Genomic DNA, 26,974 nt, shown 5'->3' on the forward strand with positions numbered 1-26,974 from the left:
ACCACTGTCACTTCATAAAGCATGATTATGACCTAGCTTCTTGAGCTGCATCTTTAAAAGGTCTTTTGACTGCCAGATATCAATCCAATCCAATAAATATTTCTTAAGCACCCATAATATACCAGGCACTGTGGTAAGCACTGGTGATTCAAATAAAAAGAAAGATAATCTCTGCCTTCAATGAGCTTATAATTTAAAGGGGGAAATAACACACAAAAGGAGGCAGAAAAACAAGGGCAGAGAAATGGGGGGCTCAGGGCTGGGGGTTGGGTAAGGAAGGCACCAAGGGGAACCTGGCACAGGGGCACCTTGTTCTTGGATTTGAAACCAGACAAGGCAGCAGATGCAAGGTAGAATGATCTGAGAGTTCAGTTTCTGTCCTCTATAAAGGAAAGCATTGGGAAGAGTTTGATACTCCACCCTTCAGCCCTCCAATCAGAGGAGAGAGGAGGCTGAGGGAGGTGGAGTCAATCAAGGCTTGAATTGACAGCATGGTAGTGAGTTTAGAACTGATGAGCTTGTCCTGGGAAGGGCATCTTTTTTTCTGTGAGTTGAAACCAGGAAGGGCAGCAAATGCAAAGTGGAGCCAGAGAGAAAACTCTGTTAAAATGAAACAGTTTTTGTGTGGTTGACTTAATAACATGAAAGTATTATAGGATCTTAGACCTAGATCTGTAAGGACCTCAAAAGATCATTTAGTTCACCTCCCTTATTTAATAGATGAGGAAAATGGAAGCCCAATAACTTACCCAAAGTCACACAAGAGAGCAGGAGAGGCAATGTTGTGTAGTGTATAGGACTCTGGGCATGAAGTCAGGAAGGAAACTTCAGTTGACATCCCACCTCAGATGCTTAGAGGCTATGTGATCCTGGGCAAGTCATTTAACATCTCAGTGTCTTATTTGTCTGCAAAATGATATACTTGGAATCAATGTCCTCAAAAGTCTCTTCCAGCTCTGAATTCAATGCTGGAGAAATGATTTAAACCCAGATCCCATGATTCCAGAACTAGGGTTCTTTCTATTTTACCACCAAATGACTGAGTTGATGATGAAATGACCTTCTTCTATACACTTTAAATGGACTACTCATGGTCAGCAGGGGAGATAAAGAGCTCCAACAGGGGAAAAATAAAGGTTCCCAATAAAAGGAACATTTTCAAGTTATTCTCTCCATAGAAGTGTGTGTGTGTGTGTTTGCATATTTGTTTATGAATGTGCAAGCATGCCTATTTATATGCTCACCTATGCTTATTTATACATTAAGACATCCTCACAACAAAACAGAATTTTGGTGTCAAGAGGAGAGCAAAGAAATTATACATGAGGTTGACCTACAAAACTCCAAACGACTTGTCTTTTTATTCTTACTTGTTCATTTGTGCTTCCTTCATAGCCCTCCTCAAATCAAACTGTCCTGGTGATATCCTTATTTCTCCCTGCTTATTTTAAGGAAACAAATCTCACCCAACCCTTCCTCACTCAGGACCCACACATGACTGTGCTACAAGGGAAATAGCATTGGATTTGAAAACAGAGGATTTGGGCCTGAGTTTGAGTTCTGCCTCTTACTATTTCTCTGATTCCAAGAAAGTCATTTAACCTTTCCATGACTCAGCTTCTTCATCCGTAAAATGAGAGATGGACTATATGAACTCAGAAGTCCCTTAGAAGTCTACATCTTGTTATGTAACAATGAATTCAGATGTACAGTTGAAGCAAAGTAAAGGCTAGTTAAATGCCTGGGTTATCAGAATAATGTTAAAAGCAGCCAGTTAGTAAAACTAGTGGGCACTTTAGGGCTCCCTCTTTCTAGCTGTAAATAGGATTGGCTGCTAAAATGGGCATGACAAAAATTTGTTCTGTTCCATCACAGAAACACAGGGCCATGTAGAGGAACTGAAAACTGGGGCAGTGGGGAGATCAGACAGGCAAACACCAGGATAACTCCTGGTCTGGGAAAAATGAAGACTACCACAAAGCAAACTATATTTTGACTTTAAAATGTGTGACAGACAAAGAAGTATCATTGCAAAGGGAAAAGATTATTGAACAGTGAGTTAGGAGAATGTAGAATGTTCCCGATGTATTATATTTGATTTCTCCATTATTTCAGCAAAGTTGTGAGCCCTATAATAACCTTGCATAACTCTTGGTGGTATTTAGCCAGATTGTAATATTTACACTTACATTTTCCCTAAGTCCCTTCCTTGTTATTTATTTACACATCAAACTTCAGTAAAGGTAAAACATCTGTCTTATAATGAAATTTCATTTTTAGAGCTGGAATGATTGATGCACAAGCTTTTCCTCTAATAAGCCCATTACAAACAGAACATAACATACTACCTTAATTTGGCATTGCAACTTTTGTATGAGCTTCCCATGCATTCTTAAAAAATAGCCATCTGTTTGGCCTACCATCAGTGGGTGCCTAACCCTTTAGATGTGAAAAAAAAAAGACAAAAATCAAATCAGGTGCCCACCTCCATTTGTCTGATGTTGTGATTACATGAGAGTGGATTGCAAGGTGATATGGCTTTTCATTTTCTAATTCCTCAAGTTTCTCTTCTCTGTTTTCAAAAGAAGCATTCATTTAAAATAAAGTTGACTCTGGTTGAATGTAATGATTCTATTTATCATACAACTCTAGCTCCTTCATTCCTCAAGCTGAGAAAGTCAGTCATATCCACTACTCATTCTTAGAAACAAACAGAACATATTACCAAAGAAACATTGCAGAACAATAAAAATATTGTGTTCTGCAGTTAGAGCTATTCAATTAATAAAGACATGGGAAACACACTTTAGTCAGTTTCAGTTAAGGTATAACATTAATTTTAAAGAATGTTAGAGAGTTTGTTGCATGTAGAAATCAAGGGGCACATTCAGGATTATGATTCCCTAAGTAATGCTTTGAACAACTAGATTTTTTTCTACACATGGGGTCCCATTGGTGTCCAGCAAAAGGAATATGGGCAAAAATACTCCATACATAAAAAACCCTAAGATTCTAAAATAATGTTATGATTTAGTACTTCATTGGATACTGTGTAGAAGACCACAGCATAGTGTATAGAATGGCTTAGAGTTAGGAAAACCTAGGTTCAAATCCTGTACCTGACACTTATTAGTTATGTCCCCCTGGAAAAGTCATTTAACCTTCATGCACTTTAAGAAACTCCCTAGGGACTTAGCTACTGTCATAGATGGGCAAAAATCTATTTTAATGGAAAAAGTTCCCATGTTAAAAGTTCCTCATGTAGATGATATCACAGATCCTGTCTAAATTTGGTAAAGCATGTTGTCCAATAGTTGGTCATTAACATTGTAAGCTATTTGGACATATTGCCCATGATCTGGCATGACAATGACATAATTATTTTGCCCATTTGTGATGTTGGCCAAAGTAATGATTAATTTTTTTTTACCAACATGGGTCCCATCACAGGTTTTAGCTATTTCCTTTTTGAAGGTCAGCCATTAAGACCAACTCCTTGGGACTAGATGATTTTCAAGTAGAGAAACTCAGAGATATTATTTGAGTTCCCACAACTTTAACTGGCATTATTTATCATTTCTATTGGAGGACACAACAATTCTTGGAGCTATTTGTGCCTTTTATTGTCTGCCCATAAGCTCTACAGTAATATTTACTGCTTAGCATGGTTAGATGGGATAAAAAGAAAAAAGCCCTGTAATAATGTATTTGATAATCTAGATTCACTCATTAGGTCAGGGTTACATTTGTGTAATGGAAAGGTTTTTTTTTTTAACTTTTGGCATCTCTGGACTATTTATTCCTTCTCTATCCTCCCCTCTCCCTACTTTTCTTTTTATTTTGATCCAATTCCATGTTTTATTAGTGTAGGGAACTCTGAGTGAGGAAAGTCCTTTTTACCAATGCACTGGCTTTGCAAGTCATAATTTTAGAGAATGGTTTGGGGGTGTCGAGAGGTGAAATAACTTGTACAACATAGCCAATGTGTTTTAGAGGTAACACTTAATCAAAATTTCCATGATTCTGAGGCTGGCCTATGTACCATGCTACGCTGTTTCTTGGATTCCCTGTAGCACTATTCATTTCCTCCAACATCAGTTTTGTATTTTTAGAAAACCTTCAAGACTGTTAAAATAAGTTGAACAACAAAGAGACTGTAGTTGAATAGCTAATGAGATCAAACAAAATTATATTATGCTATTTTGTTTTGAGTTTTAGAATTCAGTCATGGACTTCTAACCTTACAAGACGAATTTGCAATTCCACTGTATGTGATTGCTAGGTGAGAAAGTAGAGCTAAGCCAAGAAAAGTAAATGACTTGACTTATGTCATAGATTGGTAGAAATTAGATCAGGAAGGGATATTAGAAATCATCTGATTTCCCCTCCCCACATTTTATAGGTATAACATGTATATCAGAGTCTATAGCCCCAGGGAAAGCCAGGGTACCATTGGGGGGATTGTCTCACATTATTTGGCTCATACATTCCCACTCACAAAATCTGGAAAAATATCACTAACTCCTTCCATAAAATCCACTGAAACCAACTCCCCTTGTAAGCACATGGCTCGTAATAAGAAAGAAGATTATAAAATTAAGCTTTATTGAAAGAATTGGAGAAACAATGCAAAAAGTCTAATACAGTACTCTCAGATAACAAAAGAAAGACCTCTGATGAACACAACCCTTTCCCAAAGATTTAGAATTTCCCAAAGAAATTCCCAGGCCCTAACATCTCCAAATATGAGGATTCTTCTCTCTCTGGAGTATCTTGTGGCTCCTATAAGATATTCTTGTGGGCTGCTCTTTGTTGCTTGAGCAGCTAGGTGGCTCAGTGGATAGAGTGCCAGGCCTGGAATCAGGAAGACTCATCTTCCTAAGTTCAAATCTGGCTCAGACACTAGCTGTGTGACCTTGAGCAAATCACTTAGCCCTGTTTGCCTCAGTTTGTCATCTGTAAAATGAGCTGGAGAAGGAAATGGCAAATTACTCCGATATCTTTTCCAAGAAAATCCTAAATGAGTCACAAAGATTTGGACATTACTGAAATGACTAAACAACAACTAAATAGCAAAAAAAAAAATTCAAAATGATACCTGAAAACATTCTATTTAGGGTAGCTGGTCGCATAATTGATAGAGTGCTGGCAGTGGAATCAGGAGGACCTGAGTTCAAATCTGGCCTCAGACACTGACTACTTGTGTGAACCTGGGCAAGTCACTTAACCCTGTTTGCCTCAGTTTCCTCATCTGTACAGTTAACTGGAGAAGGAAATGGCAAACCACTCCAGTATCACTCACTGCAGTATCTTTGTCAAGAAAACTCCAAATGCAGTCTAGACAGTCAGCAAAACAATAAATCAAACCCTGTTATGTAACATTTGCTGATTTTTGAGGTGTAAATGCTCACCCTGAAGATTTAACAATCAGGGTAGAGCCAGTTAGAGCAGGCTCCATCACACCCACCCTTGCATATTCCAATTCTTCTTGTATAGCTTTCTCTGCAGTGCATCCTATTTCTAATGCTATAGTGCTAAGACCAAGTGCTTTCTCTTACAGAAATGTTTGGCTACTATTACTATGATTGACATTGACCTCTGAACACATGATGAATTGTCCCAGAGCAAAGACTCCTGTTTCTAAGTTTTATTAACATTAAGTTTCAGAGCTATAACTCAAATGGGGCATCTAGGATGTTTCTTAAGGTTGCTTAAATTTTGACAAATTGCTGATGGCATTTATATTCTTTCCTTATCATAGAAACAACTGAACTTGGCACCCACTTCAGAAGAACAATTTATTAGACAAGGAAGCTCCCAGTTGCCAGGCTTGTTACTTCTCATAGAGCAATTTCTCAGGTTTGCCCCTCCCACCAAAAAACCAAAACAAAGCTGAAAAACCCAAACCCTGAAAACTGAAGTTATAATTTATCTTAAGTTAATTTGAGTTGCATTTTGGCAGAGTGCCCACCATCAATTCCATGTTCAGTTGGGTGGGTGGATAAGAGAGGGAAGTTTCCATCTAATCCTATGAATTCATTTATATATAAAGGCTCCTCCCCACCACTCCCAGTAAGGGAATGCCTTCTACCATGTGTGTCAGCACTTGCTTTGAAATGTAGGTTCTCAGAGAGTTGTCTGGGGACACTTAGAGGTTAAATGACTCGCCCAAAATCATGCAGCCAGTATGTGTCAAAGGTGGGACTTGAGCCCAGGTCTCTCTGACTCCAAGGCCTGCTCTCTATCTTCTGTGCCATGATACATACGTCTTAGGTTTTAAATACATGAGCATTAATGTTGGTTTTCTTTTCCCCCTCCAACGTGATGCAGCTGGCCATATTACTCCCAAGTAGGGAGAACTGGATTAAAATGTAATTGGGAAATATTTAACAAAATAGATAAAACTTCAATTGAACATAGATAAGGTTAACCTGTGGTGTAAGTGTACATTACCATACCAGTACATTACCATAGGGATGTTTATGTATGGCTTAGTGGTCCTATTTCTATTTGAGTTTGACACCACTATTCTATTGTACTTGTTTATAGAAATTAACAAAGAAACTCCCAACTTGATCCCAATAACTTATCTTTAGCATTAGAATGGGGTTATTCTAGGTGGCACAGTGGACAGTGTGCTTTCTGGAGTCAATGAGGAAGACCAGAGTTCAAATCTGGCTTCAGACACTTACTACTTGTGCGACCTGGGCAAGTCACTTAACCCCTATTTGCCTCAAGTTTCTTCAACTGGTGTTAGGGCTTGCCGAGCCATTTTCAGTGCTGCTCATTCACCTTTGGTACCCACCTGGCACTCAACTCTCACCCATTTAATGTCTTTCCTATTCCCACGTTAGCTCAAACACAAAGGTACTAGTGAACTACAGCAAAATGACATTATGTTCCAAGCTTCTAGGACTATTGATCAGGATGCCATTTTAGCTCTCCTAAGGCCTGGGTTATAGGGAATGCAGATCACAATTGCAGACCAGTGAAAAGAATCACATCTTACAACTGTGTCAATTGTTAGGACTCTACCCAAGAAGCCATCATTTTTTTTTTCTTTCTGTTTAAATATACTGCTAGTGTTTTAAGCAGATCATTGCAAAGCTGAGCAGAGTTCAGGAATCGTAGTATACATTGGGCACTCCCTCCCTAATTAGTACTTGCGGTAGGACTATTAGCCTTGCAACAGCTGTATTTCCTGGAGCTATATTTCTAATCTTGTTTCAGTTTGTTTGTTTTGAGGAGAAAAAAATGAAGCCAAAAGCCAGGGTCAGCTAACCCTCTAGACCTTATATTATTCAGTCTTTTACAAATCCTTAACTCCTGGCTCAAGGCTATATACTCTAGAGCAGAGGTCTTCAAACTTATGTGATGGTGATAATGTACCCTGTCACTACTTTTTTTTTTCCTGGTGGGTGTGCTAGCTGTAGTGTGCTCCCTAGTCTTCCTAGCTGGCAATGGGGAAGTCACAGTTCTAGCTGAGGAAACACAAAGTAGCTTCATTCACTGCAAGCCTTGGAGAATAAAAGAAAGAAGAGGTTGGGGGATTAGAAAGAGAAAAAAGAAATGCCAAGGCTATGTAATGGGTCTAGAGGCCTGACTGCCCAGGAACTTTTCTTTGACATCAAGTTCAACGTGAACATTTTATGTAGTAAGTGTTCCTGGCAAATCCTATGCTCTGAGGGGTCAAAACTGAGAACCACAGGAGTAGATTAATTTCAAGGACCCTTCCAACTTTAAAATTTGATGATTATATGAAGAAAAATCAAAATGCTTAATATAATCTCTATGTAGAAGTGTTAGCATTCAGAAGTATAACTTGTTCATTTTAAGAATCCAGGGTAGAATCTGAGTGCTTAGCCCATAGGACTGTTTTGGAATACATTCTTTGAAAGTCTGGCTATTGTTTTGTTTTATATGTATATGTATACTCTTACATATATGTGTATATATATATATATAAGAAATAATTATTTAATGGTAAGAGATTAATTGACAGTGGATGGTAACTTTACATGCTATGTTTTTAAAAGAAGTTTCTTGGTATGAAAGCTGGTTTAATATTTTACAATATTAAATACTCATTATCCAGAATTAAGTATAACTAATCAACTCTTGGAATTTGACTTTCTCATATACATTATAATTACTTAAATATCCTATTTCTTATTTCTAGAACAAGATATTTCTTTTTATGAACAATCTTGTTTTTCTCATGGCAATGCAGATTCTGGCTTTAATTCCCTCCTGTGGGCAATGGACAGAAAACATGGCAGTGACTTACTTCTCTATCTCCTCATAGACAAATGACTTAACTCCTAGGCATGCTTCCACAGGCCATGTAGACTAAAGTAAAAAGCTATGGCTCTGACTATGCTGGCAGGCATAGCATTATATTTAAAATTAGCTGCCTCCTTGTGGTTCCAGTTCCTAATTTGAATTGCCAGTGGTATCTAAAGAAGCATAATTCAGTGCTAAAGTTGCCAGTGTGGAATTATCTTGTTCCTTTAGACTCATAGAATGTTTACATTGGAAAGGTACTTAGCGGTCATGCAATTTCTAACCAATTGTAGGTCCAAATCTCATAGTTCTGCTACTTACTGTATGACCTAAGAAAAGTCACTTTAACCTTTTTTGGCTTGAATCTTCTCATTTGCAAAATGAGAAGGCTGGACTAGATAAGCTCTAAGGTCCTTTCTGACCTTTCAAACCTATGACCAAGTAATTAGAGTAACCAGAACATGTCCAGTAACAGGGAACTTACTACTTTGTCACAAAACAGGTTCTGCCCTAAAAAAAAAAAAAAAAAAGATAAATAAATAAAAACAAAAAAAACCAAATAGACCACCTAGTACAGAAGGGGAAAAATATCTCTATAGCTTTGGGTTTGTCTTTGCTGATGTGCAAATCTGAAATCATCTTTAAATTACCTCCTAGCTCTAAAATTTTGTAATTGCTTTAATCTTCCATAATTTTGAGTAGCTCACAGAATCTAAGACTTTTTTAACTAAAAGGGAACTTAAGCATCATCTAACTTAACCTCATTTTACAGATGAGGAAAAAAACTGAAGCCCAGAGAGGTTTATGTTACTTACCCAAGGCCACAGACACAGTAAAAGACAGGGCCAGGATTGAAACCAAGGTCCTCTGACTAGAGATCCAGTTACATCACACTGTCTTTTACTTACTTTAATGCTGTGAATAATCTAAATGAATCATAATTATCATATAATCAACCATAGTATTATATAATCATAGCACTTACATTTAGAGACAGAAGAGACCTTAGCATAGATTAAAAAAAAATTAACAATATTTTTTACCTGCTTGGAATTTCACATGATTTTGACCTTCAAATCTTTTCAGAAATCCTAGATCACAGTTCTTTGGTTTTTAAGGATGTATGCTCCTTGTAGGTGCCTACAATGCCTACCTGACACATAGTAAACAATTGTTTTTTGTTGATGGGTTGGCTGATTGATTTTCTTTTGTTAAATAAGGCATTTGGACTAGATGACCTTTGAAGTCAATATCCATCCTAATATTACATGATTTAATATTCACCTCTTTTTTTCTTATTGCCAATTAACACCATTTGTTCCAGCCAAACTTCTTAGTTGAAAGGCAAAAGCATAGTTACTTTCTACTTTTATGTATACCACACTTCTATCTATCTTTTTCTGACATGAATAACCTTGGATTTCACAGTTGTCAAGTCCATCAGTCAGTCAACAAGCATTTATTAAGTGCTTATTTTGTGTGAGGCACTGAGCTAAGTGATCTGGATACAAATAGAAACAAAAAGACAGACCCTTGCCTCAAGGAGCTTACATTCTAACAGGGGAAGATGAATGAAAGGGGAGCTAAAAAATAGAGCAAGGGGAGGGAAGAGAAGGTACTAGGTAGGAGGTATGATGGCCAAGCCCAGACAATAAAAGATGACTGATCTGGGCCCTCCCCCAAAATGGAGATTCTGACAAGAACTCACCAATGGGAGAAGTGGTCTACAAGCACTGAGTCAGGAGCAGCTGAGGCATTGCGATGTAGTCATTTTTGACTTTGTAACCTCATTTGGGGTTTTCTTGGCAAAGATACCGGGGTAGTTTCATATTTTCTTTTCTAGCTCATTTTGTAGATGAGAAAACTGAGGCAATCAGGGTTAAGTGACTTGCCCAGGGTCACACAGCTAGTAAATGTATGAGGTCAGATTTGAACTCAGGAAGATGAATCCTCCTAACTCCAGGCCTGGCATTCTATTCACTGTGCCACCTAGCTGCCCTCACTAAAAATAGTTATATAAAAAAATGGTATCACACTTTAAGGAAAATTGAGATGTATTGATTAAAAAATCTCAAACTTTTATAGATGTATGTTTATGTACCTCCCTTTTTAAAATGTCCATTTTTTCCTTTGCAGCAATGATCCAAGAGCAGGAGCTAAAACCCTGGATGTGGAAGCCTTTGAGAAGCTGGCGCTCAATAGATTTACATTTTTTTTCCAGACAAAATTCTGCCTTTATTAACTGCAATGTGGCAATAGCACTCAAAAAAGTTTCCTGCAGACATAGAACATTGAAAGTAACCTCCTAATACTCAATAGAAAAGAGATATACTTCCAGGGATGTTAATAGAGCTTTAATGTCTACCATTAAGTTGACAGTGATACTTACATGTCCTTATATTTAGACACCAAATAAAAGCACATTATGTGTAAATAAAGTAATGGCTCTGATCTCATTTTTAAGAATTTTACTAAATTCACATGTTACATAGTGTTAACTTTTTACTTTACTTTTTGTAATGAGAACTAATTTAAAAAGAAAGAGAGAGACCCATCCACTGTGAGATATCAGTAATGGTCATGGTTCTGTTTATGCACCCCTCCAAACTATCAGCTTTATTAGTTTATTTTTCCATGATAGACATCATGGTACACCCAACTTACAGTGATTCCTAGGGCTGGAGGCATATCTTGTTTCTCAAAAGCACCAAAGGTTTATACAAGACACAGTAGTCAATGACTATAATAATCTATTATTTGATAAACTCAAAGACCTCAGCTTCTGGGATAAGAACTCACTCCTTGACAAAAACTGCTGGGAAAACTGGAAAAGAAACTAGGCATAGATCAAAATCTCATACCATATACCAAAATAAAGTCAAAATGGGTTCATGATTTAGATATAAAGGCTGATACTGTAATCAAACTGGGAGAGCAAGGAATAGTTTACCTCTCAGATTTATGGAGAAGAGAAGAATTCATGACCAAATAGGAGATAGAGAACATTACAAAATGCAAAATGAATAACTTTGATTACATTAAATTGAAAAAGTTTTTTGCACAAACAAAACCAATGCAACCAAGATTAGAAGGAAACTAGAAAATTGGGAAAGAATTTTTACAACCAGTCTTTCTGATAAGGGCCTCATTTCTAAAATATGTAGAGAATTAAGTCAAATTTATGAGAGTACAAGTCATTCCTCAATTGATACATAGTCAAAGGGTATGAACAGGCAGTTCTCAGATGAAGAAATTAAAGTCATCTATAGTCATGTGAAAAAATGCTCTAAATCACTATTGATTAGAAAATACAAATCAAAACAACTCTGAGACACCACATCACACTTCTCAAATTGGCCATGACAAAACAGGAAAATGATAAATATTGGAGAAGATGTGGGAAAATTGGAACACTAATGCATTGTTGGTGGAGTTGTGAACTGATCTAACCATTTTGGAGAGCAATTTGGAACTATACCCAAAGAGCTATAAAAATGTGCGTACCCTTTGACCCAGCAATACAACTTCTAGGGCTATATCCCAAAGAGATCATACAAATGGGAAAAGGACCCACATGTACAAAAATATTTATAGCAGCTCTTTCTGTAGTGGCAAAGAATTGGAAATTGAGAAGATGCCTATCAATTGGGGAATGGCTGAACAAGTTGTGGTATATGAATGTAATGGAATACTATTGTGCTATAAGAAATGATGAACAGGCTGACTTCAGAAAAACCTGGAAAGACTTGTATGGTCTGATGCTGAATGAAATGAACAGAACCAGGAGAACATTGTACACAGTAACAACCACATTGTGTGATGACTAATTTTGATAGACTTAGCCCTTCTCAACAATACAAGGATCTAAGACATCTCCAAAGGCCTCATGATGGAAAATGCAATCCACATCCAAAGGAAAAACCATGGAGTTTGAATGCAGATTGAAGCATACTATTTGCTATTTTTTTTTCTTCTGTTGTGTTTTGTTTCCTCTTTCTAGTGGTTCCTCCTATTGGTTCTAATTTTTACTTACAACATCACTGATGTGAAAATATGTTTAATAGAAATGTATATGTATAGACTATATCAGATTGCGTGCCATCTTGGGGAGGGAGGTGGAGAGAGAGGGGGAGAAAAATTTAGAACTCAAAAGCTTATGGAAGTGATTGCTGATAATTCAAAATAAATTAATTTTAAAAAAGCACCAAAAGTTGAGCTTCAAATTATGCCTGTGTATGACAGAGACATAGACTCTCTGAAACTAGTAGAGAATTTCACCTAAGGGGAACTTTATGAAAACCCTATAAAGGAAAAATGGACTACCAGTGCTAAGTCTTAGGAATTACTCCGTTTGCCAAGTATGTTCTCTTTATAAATGTCTCACTGGTTTTTTATTTTAAGTTTAAAAATACTATATTTCTCCCAAACTCTTCCCTCTGCCTCACTTGCTTATTACTGTTGAGGGAATATTCTTGACCCCTCAGTATCTATCTCTCACCCTGCTTCCCATATATCTAAGCTGTTGCCAAGGCTTGTTGGTTTCATAGCAATATCTTTCAAATACACCTCCCTTTCTCCTCTAATATTGCTATCACCCTGGTGTTTCACCTCATCTCCTCACATTTGGACTACTGTAATAGAATTTCTATAATGCCCTTGTGTATGCAAGGTAAAGTGTGTGTGTGTGTGTGTGTGTGTGTGTGTGTGTGTGCGCGTGTATGTATATGTGTGTTTTGTACCATTTGCTCTTACTATGTGCCTTCTTAGGTAAATACTCCCTTTGAAAAGCTAATTGAAATCTACTTGACTGATATTAATTGTAAACACACCAGGGGCGCTTATAAGAGTGCTGGAAACCCCAGTCCCTCAGGGTTATCCCTAGAATCCTGAAGAGAGTAATTGCTATTCTTTCTTAGTAGACTCGTCCTAAAAATTTGAGTGGGAGTAAAGAAAGTAGCCCTAGAAAGAGTACTACATCTGAATTAATTGCAAGTATCATGCATTCTTAAAGAACAGCCTTTAGGTTATATTTCAGTAGACCTAAGGAAGTCCATGAACTTGGAAAAGAAAAAAAAAAAGTCATTATTTTCACTAACCTCTAATTGAAATTTAGCATTTCCTTCAATTATGAATTTAAGCAACCAACATAATTTTGAAAAAAGTACACAGACTACACCAGACTACCAAAGTGGTCCATGACAAAACAGGTCAGAGGAGTAAGAAGATGGAGAGTCTAAAGAAAGAATTGTGGATGTATGCTAGAAGGCAGATAGAACAAGAAAGAAGCCAACGTGTGTGTGTATAAAGCTTGACTACAAGGAAATGAAACAGATTCCATGATCCAAGTGTGACTATCACTATCCTGCAAATGTGGATTTAGGGAGCCAAGGCTCTTGAGACCCCAAAGGGGTGGCCTTTATGCAGGAACAGAAGCAGTTCTAAAACAGGGATTAGAAAAGGTGAGAGAAAGGATATGTATGCATGTTTATACCTCTGATTTGTTGTTTCAGTCTTCCAGACTCTTTGTGACCCCATTTGGAGTTTTCTTGGCGAAGATACTGGAGTGGTTTGCCATTTCCTTCTCCAGCCCATTTTATAGATGAGGAAACTGAGGCAAACAGGGCTAAATGACTTGCCCCGCTGGTAAGTATCTGAGGCTGACTTAGAACTTAGGTCTTCCTGACTCTAGGTCTGGCACTCTATCTACTACGCCACCTAGCAGCCCACCTCTGGTTTAGTACTCCATGAAATCAAACCAAAAAACCTCGGCCTGTAGTTGAATATCTAAGAAGAAGTAGTTGATTGCTCCTATTAGTTCTCTTACTCAAGTCTTTAACTCAGTCTTAGTGGGTTGCCTGAGGCTGAGGAATATTAAGTTGTCCACGGTCACATTGCTAGTAAATGTCACACCTTCTCACTCATCCCAACACAATCCATTATGAAACACATTATTTCTTATTCTACCTTATCGGAAACAGTGTTTTTGAGTTCCGTGTCCTTTAGCTCTTGCAGATTTTCAGGTCTGTCAATGCAGTGTTTGTCAATTTGCTAATGGCTGCTTGCTTATTTGGAAGAGCCTTAAGAAATCGGATTTTCAGACTGTCAATTTCTATGTAGCTGTTCTCTCCTTGGTGAGGCTTGCCATGACCTTATCATTATGCATACCTTCTAGTGACCATTTTTTTTTGTTTGATAAGGGCTTAATGAACTCTGGACAAGCAAGAAGCATACTGAATATGAGAGGCATAGTTTACTAAATAAAATGCAGACAGTAGACAGGACTCTTGAAAAGTTTCTCTTCTTGATTGGCAGAAAGAAAGATGTGCAATTAGAAAAGGCTTCAGGAAACAAAAATAATGTTTTTTTTATCATCTTAGTGGATTTCCATCTATGAAAGGACCCTTATTAAGTAGAAATTAAAGCAAGGATATTAGAAAATTCCTTGATTAAATGATGATAGACTCAGAGCTGGAAGGGATCCCAGGGGTTATCTAGACCAGGGCTTAGCAAATAACAGCCATCAGGCCAAATCTTGTCTGCTGTCTGCTTTTTTATAGCCAGTGAGCTAAGACTAATTTTTTTAAATTGAAGTCTCGTTTTAAAATTTTAAAATGAAGTCTCATTATATTTGAAAATGTAAAAACCATTTTTACCTCAGGACAAATAAAAATAGGCAGTAGGCTAGTTGCTGACCCCTGATCTAGACCAGTCCCTTCATTTTATGAATGAGTAAACTGAGTTTCAGAGAGGTTAAGTGATTTGCCCAAGGTCACACTGATGGTACTACAGGCAGGATTTGAATCTGGGTTCTCTGACTCCAGAACCAGTGCTCCTTCCAAAAAGAGAGTTTCATGGGTATAGATAACTCACATCTACAAAGATAGGGATAGGGATTGGACCTGTGTTTTCACTGGTCTAGAGGACTCCTTCTATCATTTCAGGTAAGGACATTCTCTGCAGTCTATAGTCTTAGAGAATTATCTATAGCAATGGTTTCATGCTCAAATAGAAATGGGGTAGATCCTTGTCACTACATATTGACTTTGAAAACCACACACTAACATCATCTATCTTTTATTGTATTTTTATTTATTTTGTTAAATATTTTCAAATTTTATTTTAATCTGGTTCCACTTCACTGTTCTGGACCCTAGGATGTGTATTTGACTTCTCAGGTCTAGAGCCATAAGATGTTAAGCAGTTTGCCCAGGGTTACTCATCCAAGTGTTAAGAAATAATTTTTCTTTATCTACTATCTATGCTATTTCTCATCCGTTTTTATATAGTTTTCCAAGGTTTACAAAGAACTTACATTTTCTCGCAGCAGAGTTGTGAAGTAGACAGTCCTTCTTATAAAGGGAGAAATTGGAGCTTAGAAAGATTGGGATTTGTCAACAATAACAGCTCTAAGTCATGTCAAGGTTCACAATGGATCCCAAGCAGCGGTGTGCTAGAGCCAACTCTTACTGGCTCATGAAACCACATCATTAAATTTTCAGTGTATTCACACCATGGAAATTGGCAAATGCTATAAATCAAGGCTTGATTTACTATTTTATTGATTATCTAGACGTAAGAAAATGATGAAAAAATGTTATTAATTCATATTGTACTTGAAAGTGTGCACATTTTTCTCCCTGGAGTGCTGGTGGTTAAACATTTACTAGCACAATGTTGAACCCAAATCCTCTGGTGTTGAGGCTGCCTTGACTCAACCCTGATACTAAAAGGTAAAATATTTGGTATCTGAGTCTGAGGCTTTATAGAATTAAAGATTTAAAGAACTCTAAAAATCATCTGATGCTTTACTATCTGTATGAATTTGGCCAAGGGCCAACATTTCTTCATTTGTAGGGGCAGCTAGGTGGTGTATGGATAATGCACTGGGATTGGAATCAAGACTCATATTCATGAGTTCAAATCTCACCTTAGACACTTACTGGCTTATGTGACCCTGGGCAAGTCACTTAACCCTATTTGCCTTAGTTTCTTCATCTGTAAAGTGAGCTGGAGAAGGAAATAGCAAACCACTCTAGTACCTCTGCCAAGAAAACCCAAAGGGGATCATGAAGAATTGAACATCACTGAAATGACTCAAAAATAATAACAAAATGAGACTAGCTGGCTTTTGAGGGTCTTTCCAGGTCCACAATGAACATCCTGTGACCCTGTGATCTAGATCAACTCTATTATTTTAGGTATGAGGAAACAGAGACCAAGAAATCTTAAAAGACTTGCTCAAGGTCACAAAGGTAGCAAAGGAGTCACCTAAGCCCAGGTTTTCTGAACCTAAATCAAGTGTTTTTTCCAGTGTATGCCACAGTGGCTTAAATTTTAATGGGTGCATATTTGTGACTTTAAAATGTGGTTACATTCTATACAAATTTTTTCCTATGTGTTTTTCTACACTTCTTAAAGAGTATTTTGTATGAGTGCACATCACATTCTCTCTCTGATTTATGACTTCTTTTTCTCATTTTCCATTTCTTGGCCCTGAAGTCTTTCTTTTCCTTTTATTTGGAGTATTGATGACGTCTTGATTTTCCCCTTACAAAGGCTTACTGATGCATTTCCTTCATATTTTCTGAAGCACTCAAGCATTTGGGGTCAAATTCTCACACAGTGAACACTCTCAGGGTAAATTCACAAGATGAAACTCTGGTCTATTTATCTGCAAGGTGGGGGGAGGCTTTATAAATAATGTAAAGAAAAAAACTCTTTTTCGGGGCAATGGATTGGGGCTCAGAAATAACCAAACAGAATTCCTAAAAAACAAACACTGAGAGGTTCAATTGTATGAAGCCAGTCCCATGACAATACTAGTGAGGGGGCAGACTCTATCAAAGCTTCAGCTGAGAGGCAAAAAGCAGGAGTGCAAATGGGAACAAGAACTGGCTATTAAACCATATCAGGTATAAGAGGTCTTTTCAGGTTTGTTGTTTTTCAGTTGTACCTCACTCTTCATGACCCCATTTGGGGTTTTCTTGGCAAAGATACTGCAATGGTTTGCCATTTCCTTCTCCAGCTCATTTCACAGATGAGAAAACTGAGGCAAACAGGGTTAAATGACCTGCCCAGGGTCACACAGTGATTTAGTGTCTGAGGTCAAATTTAAACTCAGGAAGATGAGTCTTCCTGACTCCAGCCCTGACACTTAATCCACTGTGTCACCTAGCTGCTAAATCAGTTGGGAGAGCAGGAGGTGATTTTGCTGGATCTGTTTTCTACTTGCAAGAATTCATTCTCCACTACATATTCTTCAGAGTCTTTTATTAATATTTAGTTAAAAGTGGAAGTCTGATTTGGAAGAGCAGGTGGGATTGGGATTTAGAGTGGGAGAAGGAGAGAACAATTTCAATACAAAAGTGTCCCCTTTCTCCTACATCAATGAAGTACATAAAAATTACCATGAATCATGTCAAAGGAGAGAAAAAAATTGACACTGAAAGCTTGTGTAGGCTTTCTTTTGAATAATCTCATGTTAGCCTTATGTCTTAGCTGCCCTGCTTGTGTCTTAGTTATACACAAAACAGGTATCCTAGAATTGAGGAGGATAAACCATTTAGAATCATGCCCTTATTTTGTTTCTGAAATCCAAGTTAGTTACTTTGCAGTGAAATTTCCCATTACCCAGGATTTATTTCCACATAAAATCAATGGAGCAATCTCCTGAGAAAAAGAATTAAAATGTCTATTTTTCCTCTGAGCTTACAACCTTGTTGCTAATGACAGGTTTTTACTCTCTGATAAAAGAACTGAATCTCTAAATAGAACTATATTGAAGCTTCATTCAAGGATCTGCCATGAATCAAATAAAAGTTTAGAGCTTTCCTGAGTGGCATAAGCCTGAATAGGCTCTTTAGTGTTTCTAAAATTATATATTTTATAACTCAAACAAGAATCACAATTTCATTAGGTCTTATGTTTTTCCACTCCAATGAACTAGACCTTGCCACAATTAGAAAACCTACCACCATATATTGGAAATTATCTGTCTCTTTCCTCTGCTCTCTATCTCTCTATCTCTCTATCTCTGTCTCTCTCTGTCTCTGTCTCTCATTCTCTGTCTCTATATCTCTGTCTCTCTCTCTCTTTACATCTATATATCTAGATAGAGATAGATATAGAGAGCTATACATACATATATTTCAAAATGTGGAATTAAGTTTTATTTATGGGACACTGCAAGACAAGAAATTCCATATAGAAGCCTTTTGAGGACAGAGGTTTCTTGGTGCATGTACATAGTTCAAACTGTTCAGGTATGCTTTAATTCTATGTTAAAAGTCACAGGTAAAAAAGGATCTTAGTGGAGAGACAATAAGACAAAATTCTACCAAGAACAAAGCACACATGATTTGATGGTTTGACTATAAAATCTAAAAGTTAAGGGATCCAGGTGTACCATCTTGAATCTGGAAGGTATACATACACTCAAACACACATATACATATTTATAAATGCATGCACACATCCATAAATATATATGTATGTACATACACATATGTGTATATATATATATATATATATATATACACACACATATATAATCATTATCATCATTGTTCTTATCATAAGGGCAAACTGTTCCCATTCTCTATCCTCCTAAAGACCACCTGTGCCATCCACATTGCACTCCGTTGCTCTCTGGAATTTCCATTTCTTTTCTCAAGCTACTTTAGGTTTAATTCCACTCACAAAGGCCTTAAAGATTAGAATGGATCACAGTTGAGGGAAAGTTAGGTAGAGATAATGAATGAAATATATAACTTTTGGTCATCCTTTCAGGTCTAATAATTATTTCAAATAAACAAAAAAATAAAATGATTCTTTTAAAATAGGTTAAAACACTTGTGGCTGATTTTCAATTGAGAAACAGAAAAAAAAATTAGTTGGGATTTTGACTATGGGAGTCTCAGAAAACTTTCCTTAAAAACAATAGATTTAACAAATCAGGTTCTTTCCATAGACTTTTTACACAATGAATTTGGGTGAGATCCCTATCATAGCTCAACTAAAGATGTAAGATTGAAGGAAAGACACTGGTAGGCATTGATATGTTCTTTTATTTCAATTTGGGTTGCAGAGAACACAAAAAAATAAATATGGGGAAAGGGAGCTCTTTTCATATTAATGATTTTAATACAAAGTATCAGTTTAGAGCATTATCTGATTCTGAATACTAGACAACAGAGCACCTTGGCTAGGTCACATATTGTCTCAGCTTCCTCATATCTAAAATAAGGGGGAGAGGATTTAGCATAATTAAATATTTCTTCTATCACTTCACAGAAAAGAGATTTAAACTGAAACAATAGGTAGAGGTTACCCCTCTAGCTATGTCCAGCATACATTTTGTATATAAGTTAAATCCTAAAATCAAATATAAATGTTTAATTACTAAAAATATCACAGCTGTTGCTTTCAATGTGTGTTTATGCAGAAAGGTATATTCACAGCTAATTTGCTTGCCAAGGAAAATGAAAGCTGTGAATGACCTACTGCAGAATGTTTCTTCCCATTTATTTCTCTTAATCCTTAATTTTAAAAAATAACTAAGACCTACTCAAATACCCTTGATTCACCACATTAAATGTCTTTCAACTATGAAAGTTATGAAAAAGGCATTTAAAGGATAATTTTGGGTCAAACTTTTATATAAACTTTTTTTTACTTCAATATTAAGCTGACTCACCACTAAAGTCCTACTTTAATACTCCATCATGGCCTGGAAGTGATCCTTGTTACTCAAAATTAGTACAATGCTTGTAAGCTCTTTGAGAACAGATATTAATTCACTTGTATTGGCATCTCTAGTGTCTAGCACAATGCTTGGCTTATATATAGTTAGGGAGCTATCACTTAACAAATCCTTGTTAACAGCATGATTAAAAGTATGCCAGGGCAATATAATTTCTTGTAGTATCTTCTAAACTAGAAAGGCTGTGTACTGGCTTATAGAGCATCATCAAAGGACAAATTTAGTTAAATCCAGAGAAATCCATCAGTAACAGATTGGCCATCCAGTGAATTTTTGTTGTTGTTGTTGTTGTTTATGTGTTTGTTTTCACATGGCAAATCATGAAGTCCTAAGGTATAGAAGGGTTGTAATCTATATCTACACTAAATAAATCATTTGAAATTTGAAGGCTTGCAAATCTGAGATTTTCATTAAGGTTCCCTTCAGCTCTAAATGTGTGTTGGTAGGGTTCCATGGTAGGAATAGAGCAACTGAGATCTTACTTCTTAAGAATCATCAAATCCCACCCTCTAATTTTACTGAAAATGAAATTGAATCTGAGGCAGATGAAAATACTTTCTCCTGAGTTAAATAGCTATTTAATGACAGAGCTGAGACCAGAGCACAAATTTCCTTAAACCCAATTCAGTGTTTATTTCTCTGAACCATTATGTTAATCACTACTCTGCTCCTTTAAAATTCTGTAAAACATTTCTTCTTAAATTGAGACCATTTTAATCTTATAGTTCATAATGTTCTGAAGATGTGATGAATTTTAAAAATGAGAAGTGTCTTCAGAGAAAGATCAAAGAAAGAGCAGACCAGCTGCTTGGGAAATATTGGATGAGGATAACAGGCAATGTAGAGATGACATGCTTATATTTTTTTTCCTACCAAAAATGATATTCAGACTACGGAGTACTGGTTTTTAAAAAAAGGCTTAACATTGAAATCCAAGATAAGGGAGAAGATGAAAAGAGAACACCTAGGTGCTTTCAATGAATACAAGCCACCAGCCCCAAATAAAACACACCCCAGTATACAGAAAGAACTGGTGGAGGCAATTGCTAAGCTAACATGAACAATCTAAGAAATATCCTGGAGAGGAGGACAGATGCCACAGCACTGGAGATAGACCAAAGTTATCCCAGTCTTCAAAAAGGAGAAAAAGTTAGAGAATGAAAGTCTAGGCTGGTGACAACTGACTTCAATTCCTAGGAATATTCTAGATTGTACTGTTAGATGGATGATTTATAGTTATTTGTAAAGTAACAACCATAAGGAGTTAGCATGGCTCCAACAAGAACAAGACAAATGGAACTAATATAATTTTCTGTTTTTGACAGAATAGCTGGACTAGTCAATCAAGGGAATGCAGATCAGAAGGAAAAAAAAAAAAACACTTGACAAAGTGAAGCAATGTGGTTAGACAGGATCCCTTTCCCCAGAGCAAAAGAGTTTGTTTAGTCAGAAAAAATGAGTTTGGTGATTCCATTCAATGTATCCCCTGACAGCAAGGGAATTTTCTAGCCCCTTTGTTCATCTTTACTTGGTTTTCTCATGATTGGTATATTTGTCCTACCTAGTATATTAAAACAACAACAACAACAACAACTATCCCTAACTTCCATGGGACTCTGGGTAAGACTGGTTGCCCTGGGGTTATTTCATATGCTGATTTTTTTTTTTTTGGAACCAGAAACTTCATGGAGAGGTGGTGAAGTAGTTCCAGATACATCTGTTCTCCATATTCTTTGACCACTTAATTATGCAGCTCAAGCACCATTTTCTGTACCAGCCTTCTCTGGTTTCTCAATTGCTGATGTCTTTTATCCCTAATGACCTTGTATTTTGTCGTTTTCTTTGTATCTCTATCTATTCACTTTGCATTTATGCTGTGATATATATATATATATATATATATACACACACACATACACAAACATGTTATCTTTTGCATTAGAATGTAAGCTCCTTGAAAGTAGGAATTGTTTCTTTTTTGTAATTCTATCCTCAGTGCTTAACCCAGGACTTGGCACATAAATGCAAAATATCCAGGGAATCAACACAAATTTATAACAATAATTATTCACCAATAGATAAATGATTAAATAAGATGTTTTCAAAAGAATAATCATAAACTATAAATGCTCCAGAATGTAACCCATATCATAATACTAAGAGAAATTTAAATTGAGACAACTCAGAGATTTCACCTCACATTGTAAAAGATAACAAAAAAAAAAACAGAACAAGACAAAAAAAGCAAAATCCAGTAACAGTCAATGTTAGAGGCACTTGGTAAGACAAGAACACCAATATACTCTCGGTAAAGATGTGAATTAGTCTTAGAGCATTCCCAATTTAAATTTTGAATTGTGCAAGAAAAGTAACTAAGTTGTCCCTGTAATGTTTCAACTGGACTTATGACCCACAGAATTCAAAGATTGAAATAAAGGTCCAATATATACCTAAATACTTATAACCATACCCTTTTGTGGTAGAAACAAAGTTAGTACCCATTATTTGGCATATGGCTGAAAAAAAAACCTGTTGTGTGTGAATGTAATGAAACATTATTGCATAGTAAGAAATTGTGAAAATGACAAATTCAGAAAAACATGAGAAGAATATGAATTGTTGCAGAGAGAAATAAATATAGCCCAAAGACCAATGTACATAATGACTTTAATAATGCAAAGGAATAGATCTCTGAAAGGAAGTTGAATGCTAAGTAATGGTAATGGGAGAAAACAATGAAAGTCAGAGAGAAAAAATACACTTATGAAACATAATTCCTCCTTCATAGCAGATACATAGGGGACTACAAAGACAGAATATTGCATATGTCATCAAACATAGTTTTTGAATTGTAAGTTTTGCTTCTTTTCCTTTGTGGTAGGATAGCCTTTAATATACATTAGAGAGGGGAAATGATCATGGTGTGAAATGAAAAGGCACTAATAAAATATTTCTAAAAACAGAAAACAAAGAAAAAATGCAGGAACCAAAGGTTATCCAGAAATAAGGAGGATAGAGAACTTTTGTATGTTGGATAGGGCTATAGTACTCACAATTTAAATTAAGGTGGCAGTCATCCAATGAAGAATGCTAGAGGTCATCTATTATTTTTTATGCTAGTTTTGAGGTGGAGATGAGTATTGGAAAAACACTGTTAGCAAGGTCCCTGTTGACCTCGAAAGACACCCAACTAATTGAAAAAATGCCCCCAAAACTTTTCAACCTCAATTGACCAGATATGTGGGTGGCTGTTTTATTTACTTTTGGGGACTTAAATGAGGCAGAATGTGTGAGAATAAAGTTGTAAATCAGCTTTGGCAGCACAAGGTCATTTTTGATTTCATAAGAACTATTTTCTAGGCTTATGAGAAAAAATGTTAGCCTGTCAAGTCAGTTTCAAAAGACAGCCTTTGGTTCTATAATTAATAATGAAAATGAATGAATAGAAATCCATATTTGGTTGAATGGTCCAGCCAAGCTCTCACTCACGTTATGCTTGTTCCTAGAGCCAAAATCTAGCTCAAGAAGTTAGTTTGGTGTGTCTGGCTCCTTTCTAATCTCTCAGCTCACACTTTATTGGATGACTCTGAGAAAGTAATTTAGAGGATTTCCTCCAAAGAGAATTTTGTCTTCTTGTCAGGCCTAGAGGCTGGAGAAAACCCCAGCAAAACCTTCCTCTAGCTGTACAACCTTATCAACTTTGGAAAATTCATGAGCCCATTATGGAGTGATTATGGAGTTGTTTAGGCTCTTTGCCTTAGGCAGTTTCACAACTTGGTAGACTTTTACTAGAGGCTAGGTAAAAAAATAAAAGCATGCTACTAATTACATTTTATGATTTTGGACAAATTCCTTAGCTTTTCTGGGCCTCAGTTTCTAATCTTTTAAATGAGAGATTGAACTAGCTATCCTCAAAGGTCCTTTCCAGTTCCAGATCAGTAATCCCATTATTCTAAGTATGTTTTCCACCATTCAATGTAGTCATATGCCAACCTTCCCCTTCCCCCATCACAGTCATTGCTCATCATTTCAATCCAGTCCTCTGTAACTGTAGGATCAACTGAGACATATTTGTAAAGGACTCTGCATACCTTAAAGCACTATACTGCTTTATAAATACTGGCTGCTATTTTTATTATTGTTGCTATTACTAGCTATAGGTGGCCCTAACTCCCTTTTCCTGGAGCTTCTCAGTCTGGGCAATGTTTTGGTATGCATTACCATCAATGAATGGCATCCTCCTCCTAGGCATCAAACCTAACTTTCAGTTTTGTGAACATAAATTATCTCTTCTGATCCTCACATTGATTCTTGGAAGTAGTTATTATTCATGCCCTCATTTTACAGATGTGGGGATTTACTTTCTTGAGATTTAACAAAATTAAAGGATTATAGGGCCCCAAACAGGTGTTGAAATATATAGGGAAAGCCCTTTCAGATGGAAAAGAAATATTCCACACCTTTGAAGGATATGAGGATTACAAAAGAAAAAGCCAACAAAGGCCATGAAATTGCTCTAGGGTATAAACTGCCTTCAAGCCTTTGTTCTCAGCCACTCTTTTGCATAAGACCCAGCAGGAATTTGGGAAGTATAAATGGGAAGGTCACCATAAGTAAGCTTGAGGTCTTTCACTGACAAAAGCCCTAATCTGAGATAGAAGCACTTGTCCAACAGGAGAATTTAGACTTGTCCCACTTTCTTCCTGGAAGTGACAAACCTCAGAGCTGAGACCCTGAGGCAGTCAAAGAAAAGATGGTCCTATGAGTGAGCAACTGGTTCAGGCCAGTCTAATAGCAGATCAGTCTAGTGAAAAGCTAGCTCAGGCCAGCAAAGATTGACAACCCAGCTAAATAGCAAAGCTGCTAATTTATCAGCTATTCCATATTCCACAATGGGGAAATGAAGGACATTGAAGTCTAGTTGTTGTGTGGTGCCTTGGCATGTCTATAGGTCATTGTGCCTTAAATTTATGCTATCTCTATTCATAATGGACTCTGTGTATCTGTGGCCATGTGTGCCCCTGATTTTGGTAGGGAATGTTTTGTAACTATAATTTTGTTACTCCATTTCAGTAAAAGTCTTCCTCCTCCCCCCCAAAAAAGTTAAGTGGACTCAATGGCTGACTATTAAAGGGAAGATATTTGTAGAGGCTCATAAGCTACAGTGTTAGGGGAACCCACTTTCACTGCCCCTCCCAGAATCTGAGGAAGCAGTTGCCCATCTCATTTCCCAACCTGCCAGTGACAATGAGAATTGGAAGAATGAGCCAGATGGATGCTACAGTGATGAAGAAAATGAGACTCAGAGATATAAAGTGACTTGTCTAGAGTCACCCAGCAAGTAAATATCTGAGCCAAGATTCAGACCCAGCTCTTCCTGACTCCACATCTGGTTCTCCAGTCACTGCACAACACTGCCTATCTGTATATGGCACAGCTCAACCATGTAATCACATGTATCCTGAGTCCAAACGGATGGGGAATCTCTTTCCATGGTCATGTAGCTGGGTTTTGTAAAGAAATCACCCTTCCTTTAGCCTTGGTAGAAATTGGAAGTAAGTATGGTTAGATAAAAACTACATGTTTAATTCTCAGAATCTCAAAGTTGGAAAGAATCTCAAGCATTGTCTAGTCCAGTGGTTCTTAACTGGGAGTCCATCTCCCTCTCCCTTTACCCTTTCCCCCTTCCCAGAGATCTCTGTACAGATTTCAGGAGGGAAAAATTATATTCATATTCATATTAACTAATCTTTCATTTATTTTGTAATCTTACATATTTTGTTTTATGCTAAAAACATTATTCTGATTAGGAGTCCATAAGTTTAACCAAACTGCCAGGGGGATCCATGACACAAAAAAAGTTTAAAAAATATCTTATGTAGTACAAGTTATACTTGGAGTAGGAATTCCTTCTTACAATAATCTTCAACAAATGATAAAATCACATTTATATAAATAATGTCTTCATCTATAGGGCACCTTTATAGTCTGAAGTCCTCTCTGTGCTGTCCCTTCCTATATCAACTATCATTGTCTTTACTGTCTCCCTTCAAAATAACTCTATGAAGTGGGTAGTATAAACATATTGGGGCCTTTTAGTGACTTACTATGGTCCTACAGCTAGTAAGGCTGGGAACTGAATTATAAAAAGAGGTCTCTGGACTTTGAAGTCTGGCATTCTTTTTATTTTTCTATACTGCTCCCTTAGAGTTGGGGACGTCAATATGTACTCTCAGGGTGGGATTGTAATCTGTGGCATGGAAAAGGGACACTGAGACAATGGTTATTTTAGAGGAGTGGGTAGAATTGTGTCATTACAGAGTGCTCATGAGAGTCTTGCCCCTGAGTTGGTGCCAACCAGAAACTTGGGTTTGGGAAGTGGGTGGGAACAACTAGGGTACACTAGAGGTCTGATGGGATGAACTACAAGAATCACTCAAAAATTGAATCATGCCAGGCGGTTCACCCGGAAGCCAGGTGGAGCAGTGAATAGAGCACTGGGCATGGGACCAGGAAGACCTGAATTTGAATCTAGCCTTAGAAAATTACTAGTTGTGTGATTCTGGGTAAGTTGCTTCAACTCTGTCTCAGTTTCTTCACCTGTAAAGTGAGCATAATAATGGTACTTACCTCCCAAGGTTGTTGTGAAGATCAAATGAGATAATAATTATGAAGCTCTTAACACAGTGCCAGATATATAGGCAGTGATATGTATGTATTTGCATGTGTATTTATGTATATATATGTATATATGTGACGCTAGCTAACATGTATGTGTATATATACACACATATGTATGTGTACACATATATGTATGCATACATGCACATACACACATGCATATGTTAACTAGTGTCATCATTGTCATCATTCACCAAACAAGAGGAAACATGGGGAAGTTGCCTGCATACTCTACTATGTGACTCTTCC

The 26,974-nt window shown here is 36.9% G+C and overlaps 1 protein-coding gene across 1 annotated transcript in view; it reads left to right on the plus strand.

Annotated features, from left to right (window-relative positions):
* Positions 1 to 10,579, plus strand: part of MLIP (muscular LMNA interacting protein) — a 217,294-nt gene extending 206,715 nt beyond the window's left edge. Inside the window, exon 11 of the mRNA XM_027852985.1 lies at positions 10,420 to 10,579. Within this exon, the coding sequence (XP_027708786.1) occupies positions 10,420 to 10,425 (6 nt within the window). The 3' untranslated portion in view covers positions 10,426 to 10,579. The remainder of the gene's footprint in view (positions 1 to 10,419) is intronic.
* Positions 10,580 to 26,974: the final 16,395 nt, after the last annotated feature.

Source organism: Vombatus ursinus, unplaced genomic scaffold (genome assembly GCF_900497805.2).
Source record: "Vombatus ursinus unplaced genomic scaffold, bare-nosed wombat genome assembly UNPS02009835.1, whole genome shotgun sequence".
Taxonomy (NCBI): Eukaryota; Metazoa; Chordata; class Mammalia; order Diprotodontia; family Vombatidae; genus Vombatus; species Vombatus ursinus.